General features: G+C 45.1%; 1 protein-coding gene across 1 annotated transcript; it reads left to right on the top strand.

Moving 5' to 3' along the window:
* The first annotated feature begins 3,788 nt into the window (after positions 1–3,788).
* LOC124668332 lies at positions 3,789–6,068 on the top strand. Its single transcript, XM_047205494.1, has 5 exons — positions 3,789–4,492; positions 4,574–4,688; positions 4,776–4,890; positions 5,146–5,238; positions 5,402–6,068. The coding sequence occupies exons 3-5, from the start codon at positions 4,855–4,857 to the stop codon at positions 6,014–6,016; spliced, it is 744 nt and encodes a 247-aa protein (XP_047061450.1). The 5' UTR covers positions 3,789–4,492; positions 4,574–4,688; positions 4,776–4,854; the 3' UTR covers positions 6,017–6,068.
* Positions 6,069–16,800: the final 10,732 nt, after the last annotated feature.

Genomic DNA, 16,800 nt, shown 5'->3' with positions numbered 1-16,800 from the left:
CTATGCTTGGGGGTAACGAATTACGAACTGATGTTGATGCTAATCCTACTGATGACAATTTTGCTGAGCATGATGTGCAGGAATCTGCTGATTTTATGCCAAATAGTGCTAATTCTGGAGATGTTTCCCAAACAGTGACACGATCCTCTTCGGGATCTGGTGAATCTGCCTCGGGATCGCCTGCTGCATCATCTTCGGATCGGGCGCCCTCGGCTGCTGTGCGGAACGCGTCTTCGACGCTATCTGGTGGCGTGGCGACGCCCGTTTCGTCCGCGCCCTCCGCAGATTCGATGGGCCCGGCGTCTGGGCCGCGCACTCCCGCTTCGCACCTAGAAAGCGACTCGTCCGCTAGATCTTCTGCGGCTAGTTCCTCGTCCACAGCGTCGCCCGGATAGTCTGTGGCTGCTTTTTTCCGATACTGCTGACGGTGCTGCCTCTGCTGGTACAGGTACGGGATTTCTTGTGCAACCTCCTCCTGTAGCTTCTGCTGAAGGACCACGTACAAGGCTGCAACATGGTATTGTTCAACCAAAGATCATTACGGATGGGCGTATTCGTTATGACAAAATCTGTTTTGCCAATTTTTGTGCTACTGGGGAACCTGATAATCTTCAAGAAGCTCTTGTTGATCCTAATTGGAAAATGGCAATGGATGATGAATTTTCTGCTCTTATGCGCAATAATACTTGGCATCTTGTTCCTGCTACTCATGGACGCAATGTTATTGATTGTAAGTGGGTCTACAAGGTGAAAAGGAAAGCTGATGGCACTATTGATCGATACAAGGCACGTTTGGTTGCTAAAGGATTTAAGCAAAGGTACGGTATTGATTATGAGGATACCTTTAGTCCTGTCGTCAAGGTCGCTACGATTCGTTTGGTTCTTGCCTTGGCTATCTCTCGTAATTGGAAGCTCCGACAACTTGACGTGAAGAACGCGTTCTTACATGGTGTTCTGGAAGAAGAGGTCTATATGCGACAACCTCCTGGTTATGAGGATCACATGTCTGGATCATGTATGTAAGCTTGATAAAGCGCTTTATGGTTTGAAGCAGACTCCTCGTGCCCGTGCATGGTATGCACGCTTAAGTTCCAAGCTTAATTCTCTTGGATTTCGAGCATCCAAGGCTGATACCTCATTGTTGTTCTACAACAAAGGGGGAGTGTCTATCTTTATGCTTATATATGTTGATGATATTGTCGTAGTCAGCTCATCTGATCAAGCTGTAGATGCTCTGTTACATGATCTTGGTTTGTCCTTTGTTTTGAAGGATCTAGGAGAATTGCACTATTTCTTGGGAATTGAGGTGAGGAAGGTCTCAGATGGTATTATCTTGTCCCAAGAAAAATATGCACATGATTTACTTGGCCGTGTTAATATGAAGTTGTGCAAATCAGTTGATACTCCTCTGTCAATTTCGGAGAAGTTGTCTATATCTGAAGGAGATGCTTTGAGTATGGAAGATTCTACTCGATACAGAAGTATTGTGGGAGCCTTGCAGTATATTACCTTGACTAGACCTGACATAGCTTTTTTAGTTAATAAGGTCTGCCAGTTCTTACATGTTCCTACTACAGTTCATTGGACAGCGGTCAAGAGAATTCTAAGATATTTGATAGGAACTATCTCACTTGGTCTGCGTATTAGTAAATCTGATTCTATTCTTGTCAGTGTGTTCTCTGATGCTGATTGGGCTGGATGCGCTGATGATAGGAGGTCTACAGGTGGATTTGCTGTGTTTTTGGGATCAAATCTAATCTCATGGTGTGCGCGCAAGCAAGCAACTGTCTCTCGCCCCTCTAGTATAGAAGCTGAATATAAAGCACTAGCAAATGCCACTGCAGAAGTAATTTGGGTGCAAACTTTACTGCAAGAATTGGGAGTACCACAGCCAAGAGCTGCGTGTCTATGGTGTGACAATATTGGAGCTACATATCTCTCTGCTAATCAAGTCTTTAATGCAAGGACTAAACATATAGAGGTGGACTATCACTTTGTTCGTGAGAGAGTAGCTAAGAAACTTTTGGACATTAGGTTTATACCTTCAGGAGATCAACTAGCAGATGGATTTACTAAATCTCTTTCTACTAGAAAGTTAGAGATATTTAGACACAATCTTAACTTAGATAAGTTATGATTGAGGGAGAGTGTTAAACGTATTGTATATAATCTCTAGCTACCTATTCCGTGTCTATGAGGAATACGGTTGGTGTACGAGAGGTACACGGTAATGTCCTGTATTGTATGTTCCCTTCTCTATAAGGTCACGCGGTCGGCCCTATTGGGGTACCGACGATCCCATAGTTTTCTATATTCCCATCATAATAATTCTTGAGGAAGAAGAGATGTATCAGGGATGAGGTTGACGATACACATGACTCCCGGATGAGTCCATAGCATACCATCTCAATCACCTTGCATAGCATTCGGAAACAACTGCTCTTTATTTCCTGTATCGAAGAGTAGTGCAGTTAGAGCATCTCCAACAGACGCGCTAAACGTCCCGCGCGGCAAAAAAACCATCGTTTTGGCGCGCGCGGACGCTGCCGCGCTGCTCCAGCAGACGCGGGAAAACGACGCGCGCGCTAAAAATTTACCGCCCGCGCGCTTCGCGCGCTATCCCGCGCGGGAAATCTGCCGCGTGTGTTGCCGCGCGCGCTATTTAGACGACACGCGCGAAGCGGCCAACTGCCACTCCTCCCACGCGTCTTCCTCCCGTGCCCTCTCTCCCCGCCGCTCTCCCTCCCGCGCCGCTCTCCCTCCCGCGCCGCTCCACCTCCGGCCGTTCCACCTCGACGCGAAGATGCCGCCGCGCCGCCGCTCGTCCTCCGGCTACCGCGGCGTCCGCGCGCGGCCGAGCGGCCGATCCGACGCGGAGATCCGCTCCGGCGAGGAGCGGATCCGCCTCGGCACCTTCGACACAGCGCACGAGGCGGCGCGTGCCTACGACGCCGTCGCGTGGCGGCTGGGCCGCAGCCGCCGCGCGATGAACTTCCACGACGTGTTCACGCGCGAGCAGGCGGAGATGCTCGCGCCGCCGCCGCCGATGATCACGCGCGAGCAGCAGCGCCGACAGCGGGAGCTGGAGCAGCGCCTGGTCATCGCCGAGCGCGACGAGGCGTTCCGCCTCGAATGGGCGCGCCGCTTCCCGGAGGACGTCGCCGCCACGGCGGCCTTCTACGCGGAGAAAGAGAAGAAGGAGGAGGAGAAGGCGGCGGCGAAGGCGGCAAAGAAAGCTTCCCGCGAGAAGCGCCGCGCCGAGATCGCGAAGAGGAGGGCGGCGAGGGCCGCGGAGGCGGCGAGGAAGGCGGAGGAGAAGAAGAACGGCGCAGGGCCGTCGACGGTCGTCGTCTCCTCCTCCTCCTCCTTCGAGTGGACGACAACGCCGGTGTCGTCCACTACTCCGAGCAGCTCGGACTTCAACTGGGACTCCTCCGAGTAGAAGTTTATTATGTGTCGCATTGTATCGTCGAACTTTTATAAAATATATTCGTATTTTCGATCAAATTTTCATAGTTTGTTCGATTTAAATTTTCAAAAAACGGTCGGATTTAGCACTTTATACCGCGCGCGCGCTGCAAAATAGCGCCTCTGCCGGAGGTGCGTTTTTCGCGCAGCAACGCGCGCTGGAAAATAGCGCCTCTGCCGCGGGCAAATTCGCTAACACGCGCGCTAACAGTATACAGCGCGCCGAATCGCGCGTTTACAGCGCCAGATTTTAGAGCGTCTGTTGGAGATGCTCTTATGTGGGGTAGTTCGTGAACTGAGTCCATGCAGTATCATACTCCCTCCGTCCCGAATTAATTAACTCAACTGTAATTTTGCGAAAACCCCCCTAATGTTGTGTCACCGCTCTGTCCCCGTCCGCTTCTCCTCCTCGCGAACAGATCTCCATCGCTCTGTCGACCAGTCCCCTTCTTCTCCTCGCGAACAGATCCCCTTATCGTCCTCCTCCTCGCGGCAGCTTGGCCATGGCCGGCACCGCATCGCCGCCGCTCCCCGTCGCCCTACCTATCCCCTTCTCCTCTTCCGCTGTGCCTTCTCACCAAGCGTCACTTCCCCTCGCCATCCCCGTCCCCTTCTCCTCCTCTCCATCGTATCCAGAAGATCTCCACGACACGGCTGGATCCCTGAAAAAAGTTGATTTTTTTTGACCTTTTCCACAGATCCCGTCGCAGCGATGCAAGATCAGCTAGCGGGGAAGCCCAATCTGTCCACCACCAAACACTCTATCCCCTTCACCCTACCTATCCCCTGGTTCTTGCCTTTGGCTGGCAGGACCAAGAGCGGTGGATGCTGCGGCTATCGGAGGAGGACGACAGGGTGGTGGAGGAGTTCCAGGCGATGCACGCCGCCGCGGGGGAGGTACTTAATCTCCAGCGCCACGACTCCGTGGCCCCGCCCACGCGAGATCTCGCCGGCCTCGCCCTCGCCGCCGAAAGATCTCGCCGGCCCCGACCTCGCCATGGCGCTCACGCGGCGTCGCCCTCAGGTTAGCACCCGCGATCCATCTCTGCTACTACTGCAATACCACCGTGTGTTAATTTTCGCGCGCATGCGTTCGGGGTTGCAGCTACTCCATCGACCTGCAGGTGGAGAAGGCGGAGGACGTGCTGCTGCACCGGAGGATCCTAGCCGAGTGCGCCGACCCTGACAAGCGCCCAGTCTTCCACGCACGATTTCTACGCGTAAATTCAGCCCCTCTTTCACGACAGCTCTGTTACCCTGTGCAATATCTCTTCAGTTTCGCGTACTCAATACTCTGCTCTGTTCAGTCCCCGTGATCGAGCAGTGCTTTCAGGAGGAGAAGCCTAAAGACGCCTCCAACACAAGCGCTCGTGGCCAAGGATCTGCATGGCATGGACTGGCGCTTCCGCCACATCTTCAGAGGTAAACCGTTTCTTCCTCCCCTTCTCACCGTGTGCGAGATCTCTACCAGTTTCACCTCGCCAGGTAGTATGCCAGTGTGATCTCTGGCAGCTGATCGATTCAGCAGACACCATCTGGTTGTAGCTTAGGCATCAAGGACTGTGCAATGCATCAAATCCGTCTATAAATTGGAAAGGGGTAGCTTGTTGTTGATGGCATCAATGATAATCCCATGATAATTGTGTGCTCACTGACTGATTGTTGCGAATCAAATAGGCCAACCTAGGAGAGGCATCTCCTTCAGAGCGTTTGGAGTGTGTTTGTCAGTTCCAAAAGGCTTGTTGCTGGGGACGCCTTCATTTTCCTCAGGTATCTTGCTGTTCCTTTCCTCCATGGCATAACAAAATTGATGATAAAGGCCTACGGCTTGCAAATCCGTAGATTCCTTGCGTACAGCTAAATTTTCTTATCAAAAATATAATGTGCTTATTCAATCTGGCTGATTGTCAAATTTATTCACTCTTATTTAAAGGAGCTGCTGCTGCTCCGGCAGCAAGGCGAGCTAGAGCAAGGCGAGGTGATCTACGGCGGGCGGAGGCAGGTGGCGGAGCTGCTGCTCCAGCAGCGCGGAGAGCTGGAGCAAGCGGAGGTGGTTGGCGGAGCCACCACTCTGAGGCAGGTAGCAGAGCTGCTGCTGCTCTGGCAGCATCTCGAGCTGGAACATGGCGGGGTGATCTGCGGGGCAGGCGGAGGCAAGTGGCGGAGGTGCTGCTCCGGCAGCGTGCTGAGGCTGAGGTCCGGCGAGCTGGGATCGCTGGCGAGCTCGGATCAATGGCGAGATGGGATCGCTGGCGAGCCTGGGGCCATATTAGACGGATCGCAGGTGCTGGCCCTGCTGGCGATCTTGGCGAGCCGGACGGAGGCGCTGGATCGATCCCAGCTAGCGAGCGGAGGAGGTGCGCTGGATCGATCCCAGCTAGCGAGCGGAGGAGGTGCTAGATCGATCCCAGCTAGCGCTGGATCGATCCCAGCAGCTGGGATCCATCAGCGAGCGGAGGTGCTGAGTACCGAGCGGGGTGGATCTACATCTGAGCGGACATGTGCACTGAGTTGTAAAGATTTCGAAATATTTAGGACGGAAATGTAATTTACCTTTTCTGAAACGTTTTCCTCTCCCTAAGTTAATTAAATCGGAACGGAGGGAGTATTATGCTAGAAAACATAGTAATTTACAATGGCATGAGCATCACTCATCCACCAAAGTCAGGAGAGATGAGACAATCTAGGAGTATCTATATCTGCCACGACTATTGCCTCGGGGACAGACATACAGTACCAGTTAGTTATCAACGGATCAACATGTCGATAGTCGGCACCTCATCTTGCTGTGATTCACCATCGATATTCCCGCAGAAGAAGATCGTAATGAGGTAGTAGATCATTAAGACTCCAAACAAGAGACCGGCGACTGCCACGGCGTAGGTGACAACGCCCAGCGCCCGAACGCCCATGATCGTCGGGTGCGAGCGGCAGAAAAGCAGTACCTGTATGAAGACGGTTGTCCACCCGACGGGCATGATGGCTTCCAAGAACAGGCCCAACAAATTGCTCTTACCGTCCTGCTCCGCCGTCACCGCCTCAGGATCGTCATCTTCACCCCCGGCGCCGCCGGGAAGGATAAGGTTTCCCACGTCGGCCATGTAGTGTTTTGGATCTATTGCATCAAAGTTGAGGAACACACTTTTTCTTTTGGTTCTCTGTTTCAAAATCCCACGTTACAAAGCCTGTTTCAAAACACAGGGACGGCTGTGTGTATATATGCGCAGAGAGCCGACCCGATTGGCGTCCTAAACCTACTCTAACACAAAAGAACATACTCGTACTACTATACAAGTACGAGAGTGAGCCCGCGTTTGGAGGACAACTCTATATTGTATACGTACTGCATCCAAAATTCTACATACATTAGAGCACCTCTAGCCGATACTGCATACCGGTTCGTATTATGTTTTCTGCGATTTTAACCAAAAAAACATATTCGAAATAAAAACCACATAACGGTCCGATACTCAAATATTTTGGCATCAAACTTCTAAATAATCCTCGTGTACACTTTACACACGCAGGATTTAGCCAAAATGTAATCAAACATTTGGCTGACCAAAACTTTAGTTAAGGCTAGCCGGAGCGGTAAAACGCCAATGTTGTTAGGAAGAACCCGATGACCACCGATATGATATGACGGCGAAGAGGACGGCGGAGAGGAAACTCATCAAGGCTTCGAAGCAAAAGGCCCAGTAGTCCTCGCCCAAGTCATCAGGTTTCGCGGCCACGACAAAGTCATCCAAGCCGCCGCCAGGTTGGGGTTCTGGTCGTCGGCCATGTTTGAGTACTCCTCGCGTGATCGGATCCCCTGGATTAGCAGGCCATAAGTAAATTTTATTTCCTTCCTTTCTTTGAAGATTTCCGCACGGAATAAAAAAGGAAATGCATTGGAAATGTTTTTTTAAGAAACTCACAGGCTTTATTAATTAGATACTAAGTTCATACAATCACTATTTATGATCACCTCTGACACACGGGCCAGACCTGGCCCGCTTAGTGATCCACTAGTACGACTTTTGCGTAACTAGGCTAAGATGTGTATAAATCTTCAGTGGTTCCTAACATTCTAGGTAAATACATAAGTTCGGAGAATGTTCAACAAATAAACTAATTAGTCGTAGCTATCCAGTCAGATCGAGATACAAAGAATTCGGTCGGAATGTGCGAGAATAAATAAGATGCGGACGATTCAGGAGGATAGGGGAAGATGGGGACGTAGGTGGGACCCATGTCATGTTCGCCACATGATTTAGAATGTGGCACGCGGGGAGGCATGATACGTCTCCAACGTATCTATAATTTCTGATGTTCCATGCTTGTTTTATGACAATACCTACATGTTTTGTTCACACTTTATGATGATTTTATGCGTTTTCCGGAACTAACCTATTGACGAGATGCTGAAGTGCCAGTTGCTGTTTTCTGATGTTTTTGGTTTCAGAAATCCTACAAAGGAAATATTCTCGGAATCGGACGAAATCAATGCCCAACATCTTATTTTTCTCGGAACCTTCCAAAAAGTCAAAGGGGGGCCAGAGGGGAGCCCTGGGGGCCCCACATGTGTGGGCGGCGCGGCCCAGGGGGGGCGCGCCCCCCTAGTGTGGGGAGGCCCCGTGGCCCCTCCGACTCCGCCTCTTCGCCTATAAGTTGCCTCCTGACCTAAATCTTCGACACCGATTGACGAAACCCGAGAAAACCTTCCAGAGCCGCCGCCATCGCGAAACTCCAATTCGGGGGACAGAAGTCTCTGTTCCGGCACCCTGCCGGGACGGGGAATTGCCCCCGGAAGCCATCTCCACCGCCATCTTCACCGCCATCGCTGTCTCCATGATGAGGAGGGAGTAATTCACCCCCGAGGCTGAGGGCTCTGCTGTAGCTATGTGGTTCATCTCTCTCTTTGTGATCTAGTTGAATATCATCTATGTGCTACTCTAGTGATGTTATTAAAGTAGTCTATTCTTCCTCCATGATATAATGTTGACAGTGTGTGCATCATGTAGTACTTGTTATATGCTATGATTGTGATCTCTTGTAGATTATGAAGTTAACTATTACTATGATGGTATTGATGCAATCTATTTCCCCTTTCATAGTCTGTCGGTGACGGTGTGCATGCTATGTTAGTACTCGGTATAATTGCGTTGGTCTATCATGCACTCTAAGGTTATTTAAATATGAACATCGAATGTTGTGGAGCTTGTTAACTCCGGCATTGAGGTGCTCTTGTAGCCCTACACAATTAATGATGTTTGTCATCCAACAAGAGAGTGTAGAGTGGTTTTATTATGTGATCAATGTTGAGAGTGTCCACTAGTGAAAGTAGGATCCCTAGGCCTTGTTTCCAAACATCGAATCTCCATTTGTTTACTGTTCCGTTGCATGTTTACTCGCTGCCATATTTTATTCAGATTGCTTTTGCCACTCATATTCATCCATATCATTTGCATCTCATTATCTCTTCGCCGAACTAGTGCACCTATACATCTGACAAGTGTATTGGGTGTGTTGGGGACACAAGAGACTTCTTGCATTGTGATCGCAAGGTTGTTTGACAGGGATATCTTTGACCTCTTCCTCCTTGAGTTCGATAAACCTTGGGTGATCCACTTAAGGGAAAACTTGCTGCTGTTCTACAAACCTCTGCTCTTCGAGGCCCAACACTGTCTACATGAAAAGAAGCGTGAGTAGACATCAAGCTATTTTCTAGCGCCGTTGCCGGGGACCTGAAGGAACAAGATTTCTACCTCCCTCGTCAACCACGCGCCAGTTGTAGACAGTCAAGTATTTTCTGGCTCCGTTACCGGGGAGGAAAGGTAAAAGGTACTCACACTCCGGATATCGGCTACTAAGCTATTTTTCGGCGCCGTTGTAAGTGCTCGAAACTATTTCCTTTAGATCCTGCAATTGCATCTTTTTGTTTCTTGTTTTACACTAGTAAGGCATAATGGAAAACAACTATGAGCTTTTTAATTTATTTCCTAAGTTAAGACATGAATTGTGTGATGCGAAAATTAAAGAACCTATGGAACCTCATTTGCATGCTAGTAGCAATGTTATTAGTATGAACGCAATCACTACTAATGCTATGGAGAAGTCTAAGCTTGGGGAAGCTAGTTTTTATGATCTTTTTAGCTTCCCATCTTTAGGGGAGAAAATTTGCTCTGGTAATACTTTATCTCCCATATGCGATAACTCTAATGATGCTTGTGATATTTTAAATCCACCTACTGCAAGTACTGCTTTCAAGATACCCATGAAAATTATTGAACGTGTTATGGATAACCGCTATGAAGGGGATGAAACTGTCCATCCTGGAGATCATTTACTGTTTTTGCATGAATTATGCGGGTTATCCAAGTGTGCAGGTATCTCTATGGATGAAGTGAGGAAGAAACTATTCTCTATTTCGCTGTCTGGTAAAGCGACACATTGGTATAAATTGCTGAAGAATAGTCATTCTCTTGGTTGGGAGGAAATTGTATCTCTCTTTTATTCTAAATTTTATCCTCCTCATGAAGTGCATATTGATAGGAATTACATTTATAACTTTTATCCTCGTGATGGAGAGAGTATTTCTCAAGCATGGGGGAGATTGAAGTCTCTAATGCTCAAATGTCCCATTCATGAGCTCCCCCGTAATGTTATTATTAATAATTTTTATGCAAGATTTTCAGGACATCACAAGGACTATCTAGATGCCTGTTTGGAGGGATCTTTCACAAGCAAGGAGGTTGAAGCTAGATGGGATCTTCTTGAAAGAATACAGGAGAATACTGAAGGATGGGAGAACAACAAAGGTAAAGAGTCAGGTATAAATTATGATTATGAATGCATTGAAACTTTTATGGATACTGGTAAATTTCGAAATATGAGTGCTACCTATGGTCTTGACTCTCAAATTGTTGCAAATCTTTATAAAGCTTTTGCCTCTCATTTTGAATTACCTAAGAAGAATTTTGATAAGTATCATGAACCTTTTAAAGGTGCTTGCATGAAAGATGAAATTGTTGTTAATGATTGCAATAAACATGCTCAAACTCCTAAGAATGCTATTTTCTATAAGCATGTTAATTTTTGTGGAATGCATAGACCTTGTGGAATTAATCAAATCAAAGATGAATATTGTATCCATCATATTAATGAAAAAACTAGAAAGTGGTTTAGGGCTCTAGATGATCTTGGTAAAAAAGTTTGTGCCCTCTATCCTTTTATTTGTGAACTCTGCCATAGAGTGAGTCATTTTAATTTTCAATGCTCCTCCAATGATAATTTGAACCTCATGAGTGCTGCAAATTTGTATTATGACGATGAAATTACTCCTAATCAGCATGATGAACTTACTTTATTTTTATGGTGTGAAGAGTTGTCAAGAAAAATATCTTTGTTACATATGAGTGATCTTGATATTGATGATGTCCTGCATGGGTGTTTTTCTTATTGCATTGATAATTGCCATACAAATACTTACGTACAAAATATTTTAGAAGATTACACCTTGCCAAAATATGATAGGACTGCTGTGTGTTTTGAACTTATTAATGAAAAGGGGGAATCCTCCCAAGTTTCTTCTATTGTTTCTGGAAATAAATCAGGTTATGTGGAGAAGCCTCCCTTCAAGCCTCTTCCTCCTAAAGAAGGGAACGAGGAGAAGGAAGAGAAGAAGAAGAAGAAGAAGAAGAAGAAGAAGAAGAAGAAGAAGAAGAAGAAGAAGAAGAAGGGAACGAAGAAGAAGAAGAAGAAGAAGAAGAAGAAGGGGAATAAAGAGAAAGAGATAACGATAGGTAACCGTAAGTATGTTGCTCCTAATGATTATTATGATAATGAATCTGAATACAATGATCTTCCTATGCCCTTTACATACATTAGTGATCATGATTTGAAAGAGCACACTACTTTTGATATTGTAAATCTCTGGGAAACTAATTCTGAAAATGATGATGTTAATAATTGCCATAGTATCAGTACTATCCATGCTTCCTCCCATAATGATATAGAAAGCTCTAAGCTTGGGGATAAGGTGTTTGAAAATCTTTTTGCTACTGATCATTATATGTTTGATACATCTCCATCTAGTAACAACGATGGTAAGGTTGCAGATGAACATACTGTGAAGGATAACTATTCTATTTCTTATGATGACACTATGCCTCCGATCTTTGATAATTATTATAAAGAATGCTATGATATAGGTTATAACTATCCTTATGAAACTTGTCATAGTTATGATTGGATTGCCAAAAACAATTCCCTTAATATGCAACTTGTTTACCATGTTCAAATTCTTGATAATAATCTTGCTCCAATTACTATTAATGAGAAGAACTCTTCTTATGCCAAAATTAACGATACTTCTATGCATATGAACCATGATAAGAATGTTTTAAGTGATGGGTATATTGTGGATTTCAGCAATGATGCTACCGAAAGTTATTATGAGAGAGGGAAACATGGTTATATGCATCTTAATAATATTAAGTTTCCCCTCTTTATGTTGAGAATCTTGAAGTTACTCGTGTTTTATCCTCCTATGCTTGTCACTTTGTTCTTCATGAATTCATTTGTGCACAAGATCCCTCTGCATAGGAAGTGGGTTAGAGTTAAATGTGTTTTGAATTTGCTTCTTGATGCTCTCTTTTGGTCAACTCTTATTTATTGGGAGTGCATCATTAAAATTACTGAGCCCATCTTAATGGCTATAAAGAAAGCACTTCTTGGGAGATAACCCATGTTTTTGTTTTACTACAGTAACTTTGTTTTATATTTGAGTCTTGGAAGTTGAAACTACTGTAGCAACCTCTCCCTATCTTTATTTTATTGAATTGTTGTGCCAAGTGAAGTCTTTGATAGAAAGGTTGATACTAGATTTGGATTACTGCGCAGAAACAGATTTATGTCTGTCACGAATTTGGGCAGGGTTCTGTGTAGGTAACTCAGAAAAATCTGCTAATTTACGTGAGTGATCCTCATATATGTACGCAACTTTCATTCAATTTGAGCATTTTCATCTGAGCAAGTCTGGTGCCTCTAAAAAATTCGTCTTTACGGACTGTTCTGTTTTGACAGATTCTGCATTTTATTTCGCATTGCATCTTTTTGCTATGTTGGATGGATTTCTTTGTTCCATTAACTTCCAGTAGCTTTCTGCAATGTCCAGAAGTATTAAGAATGATTATTTCACCTCTGAACATGTGAATTTTTGATTATGCACTAACCCTCTAATGAGTTTGCTTTGAGTTTGGTGTGGAGAAATTTTTCAAGGGTCAAGAGAGGAGGATGATATATGATTAAGAAGAGTGAAAAGTCTAAGCTTGGGGATGCCCCCGTGGTTCATCCCTGCATATTTCAAGAAGACTCAAGCATCTAAGCTTGGGGATGCCCAAGGCATCCCCTTCTTCATCAACAATTTATCAGGTTTCTTCTGTTGAAACTATATTTTTATTCCATCACATCTTATGTACTTTACTTGGAGCGTCCGTTTGTTTCTATTTTTGTTTTTGTTTGAATAAATGTATTCTTGTGTGGGAGAGAGACACGCTCCGCTGGTTCATATGAACACATGTGTTTTTAGCTTTATCCTTAATGTTCATGGCGAAGGTTGAAACTGCTTCGTTAAATTGCTATATGGTTGGAAACGGGAAATGCTACATGTGGTAATTGGTAGAATGTCTTGAATAATTTGATACTTGGCAATTGTTGTGCTCATATAGATCATGTTTAAGCTCTTGCATCATATACTTTGCACCTATTAATGAAGAACTACATAGAGCTTGCTAAAATTTGGTTTGCATGATTGGTCTCTCTAAGGTCTAGATATTTTCTGGTAAAGGTGTTTGAACAACAAGGAAGACAGTGTAGAGTCTTATAATGCTTGCAATATGTTCTTATGTAAGTTTTGTTGTACTGGTTCATACTTGTGTTTGCTTCAAATAACCTTGCTAGCCTAAGCCTTGTATTGAGAGGGATTACTTCTCGTGCATCCAAATCCTTGAGCCAATAACTATGCCATTTGTGTCCACCATACCTACCTACTACATGGTATTTCTCTGCCATTCCAAAGTAAATTTCTTGAGTGCTATCTTTAAACACTTCAAAAGTTATTACCTCTTATTTGTGCCAATGTTTTATAGCTCATGAGAAAGTATGTGGTGTTTATCTTTCAATCTTGTTTGGCAACTTTCACCAATGGACTAGTGGCTTCATCCGCTTATCCAATAATTTTGCGAAAAGAGCTGGCAATGGGGTTCCCAGCCCCAATTAATTAACTTTCATGATTTTACAAAAAAATAGACACTCCTCCATGGTATGTGATTGTTGGACGGCACCCGAGGATTCGGTTAGCCATGGCTTGAGAAAGCAAAGGTGGGGAGGAGTGTCATCTAAATAAAACTAAAATAAAAAGGCACTCCTTCATGGTATGAGATTGTTGTGCGGCACCCGAGGATTCGGTTAGCCATGGTTTGTGAAAGCAAAGGTTGGAAGGAGTGCCACCCAAAAATAAAAATCTTTCATGGGAGCCGCTCTTTGAAGGTCTGTCTGGCAAGGGGGTTAGAGTGCCCACTACCATTCGTTGACAACAACAAACACCTCTCAAAACTTTACTTTTATGCTCTCTTTATGTTTTCAAAATAAAAGCTCTAGGACAAATATAACAATCCATGCTTCCCTCTTCGAAGGGCCATTCTTTTACTTCAATGTTGAGTCAGTTTACCTACTTTCTTCCATCTTAGAAGCAAACACTTGTGTCAACTGTGCATTGATTCCTACATACTTGCTTATTGCACTTATTATATTACTTTGTGTTGACAATTATCCTTGAGATATGCATGTTGAAAGTTGAAAGCAACCGCTGAAACTTAATCTTCCTTTGTGTTGCTCCAATGCCTTTACTATGAATCTATTGCTTTATGAGTTGACTCTTATGCAAGACTTATTGATGCTTGTCTTGAAAGTACTATTCATGAAAAGTATTTGCTATATGATTCAGTTGTTTAATCATTGTCTTTACCATTGCTTTGAATCACTTCATTCATCTCATATGCTTTACAATAGTATGATCAAGATTATGTTGGTAGCATGTCACTTTAGAAATTATCTTTTATCGTTTACCTACTCGAGGACGAGTAGGAACTAAGCTTGGAGATGCTGATACGTCTCCAACGTATCTATAATTTCTGATGTTCCATGCTTGTTTTATGAAAATACCTACATGTTTTGTTCACACTTTATGATGATTTTATGCGTTTTCCGGAACTAATCTATTGACGAGATGCCGAAGTGCCAGTTGCTGTTTTCTGCTGTTTTTGGTTTCAGAAATCCTACAAAAGAAATATTCTCGGAATCAGACGAAATCAATGCCCAACATCTTATTTTTCCTGGAACCTTCCAGAAAGTCAAAGGGGGACTAGAGGGGAGCCCTGGGGGCCCCACACGTGTGGGCGGCGCGGCCCAGGGGGGGCGCCCCCCTAGTGTGGGGAGGCCCCGTGGCCCCTCCGACTCCGCCTCTTCGCCTATAAGTTGCCTCCTGACCTAAATCTTCGACACCGATTGACGAAACCCGAGAAAACCTTCCAGAGCCGCCATCGCGAAACTCCAATTCGGGGGACATAAGTCTCTGTTCTGGCACCCTGCCGGGACGGGGAATTGCCCCCGGAAGCCATCTCCACCGCCATATTCACCGCCATCGCTGTCTCCATGATGAGGAGGGAGTAATTCACCCCCGAGGCTGAGGGCTCTGCTGTAGCTATGTGGTTCATCTCTCTCTCTTTGTGATCTAGTTGAATATCATCTATGTGCTACTCTAGTGATGTTATTAAAGTAGTCTATTCCTCCTCCATGATGTAATGTTGATAGTGTGTGCATCATGTAGTACTTGGTATATGCTATGATTGTGATCTTTTGTAGATTATGAAGTTAACTATTACTATGATGGTATTGATGCAATCTATTCCCCCTTTCATAGTTTGTCGGTGACGGTGTGCATGCTATGTTAGTACTCGGTAAAATTGCGTTGGTCTATCATGCACTCTAAGGTTATTTAAATATGAACATCGAATGTTGTGGAGCTTGTTAACTCCGGCATTGAGGTGCTCTTGTAGCCCTACACAATTAATGATGTTTGTCATCCAACAAGAGAGTGTAGAGTGGTTTTATTATGTGATCAATGTTGAGAGTGTCCACTAGTGAAAGTAGGATCCCTAGGCCTTGTTTCCAAACATCGAATCTCCGTTTGTTTACTGTTCCGTTGCATGTTTACTCGCTGCCATATTTTATTCAGATTGCTTTTGCCACTCATATTCATCCATATCATTTGCATCTCACTATCTCTTCGCCGAACTAGTGCACCTATACATCTGACAAGTGTATTGGGTGTGTTGGGGACACAAGAGACTTCTTGCATTGTGATCGCAGGGTTGTTTGAGAGGGATATCTTTGACCTCTTCCTCCCTGAGTTCGATAAACCTTGGGTGATCCACTTAAGGGAAAACTTGCTGCTGTTCTACAAACCTCTGCTCTTGGAGGCCCAACATTGTCTACAGGAAAAGAAGCGTGAGTAGACATCAAGCTATTTTCTGGTGCCTTTGCCGGGGACCTGAAGGAACAAGATTTCTACCTCCCTCGTCAACCACGCGCCAGTTGTAGACAGTCAAGGCACGCGATCCTCGGATGAAACAAAATAATTTCCTTATATAATAGCTAATCACGAAAGAATATTCAAATGCTTCATTTATAGCTTCCTAGAGCAGGGAGGCAATATAAAAACATGTGATTTTCATGGAAAATACATCTAGAAAGAGTTTTTTTTGTATACTCCAGAGTTTTCTTATGATCTACCAAATCATGAAGGAAGTTCATCCAAGTTAATTTATATTGGGAGACTAGCGGAATTTGGTGCATTATCATTCCAAATTGCAAGTTTAGATTGCCTAGAAGGTGCCTACATGAGTGGATCTATTTCCTCTCAACACAGATTGATAAATAACCAATAACCTAGAACACTCAAGAAAAACACAATGCAAGCCTACCATTGTATAGAAAACAGCAAATATAGCAGACAATTCGAACTTAGACTTTGGTGCCTAATTATTGGGGCCGGGGGGCGGGAGGGGCTGACGAGGGAGCTCCTCCTCGGCAATGCCCACCATGCGGGGCTTAGGGTTGACGGAATCCTGCAGGTTAACACGAGACATCGGATACCAAATGAATAATGAGCGAGATTTACCCAGGTCGGGGGCCCTCGATGAGGTAAAACTGTTACTCCTGCTTGTCTGATCTTGATTTATCGAATAAAAGAGATTACAACGGGGCAGCGATAGACTACTATGGTGA

Source organism: Lolium rigidum, chromosome 6 (genome assembly GCF_022539505.1).
Source record: "Lolium rigidum isolate FL_2022 chromosome 6, APGP_CSIRO_Lrig_0.1, whole genome shotgun sequence".
NCBI classification, from domain to species: Eukaryota; Viridiplantae; Streptophyta; class Magnoliopsida; order Poales; family Poaceae; genus Lolium; species Lolium rigidum.
The sequence above is the reverse complement of the archived record's forward strand: the minus strand, read 5'-3'. Positions and strand labels throughout refer to the sequence as shown.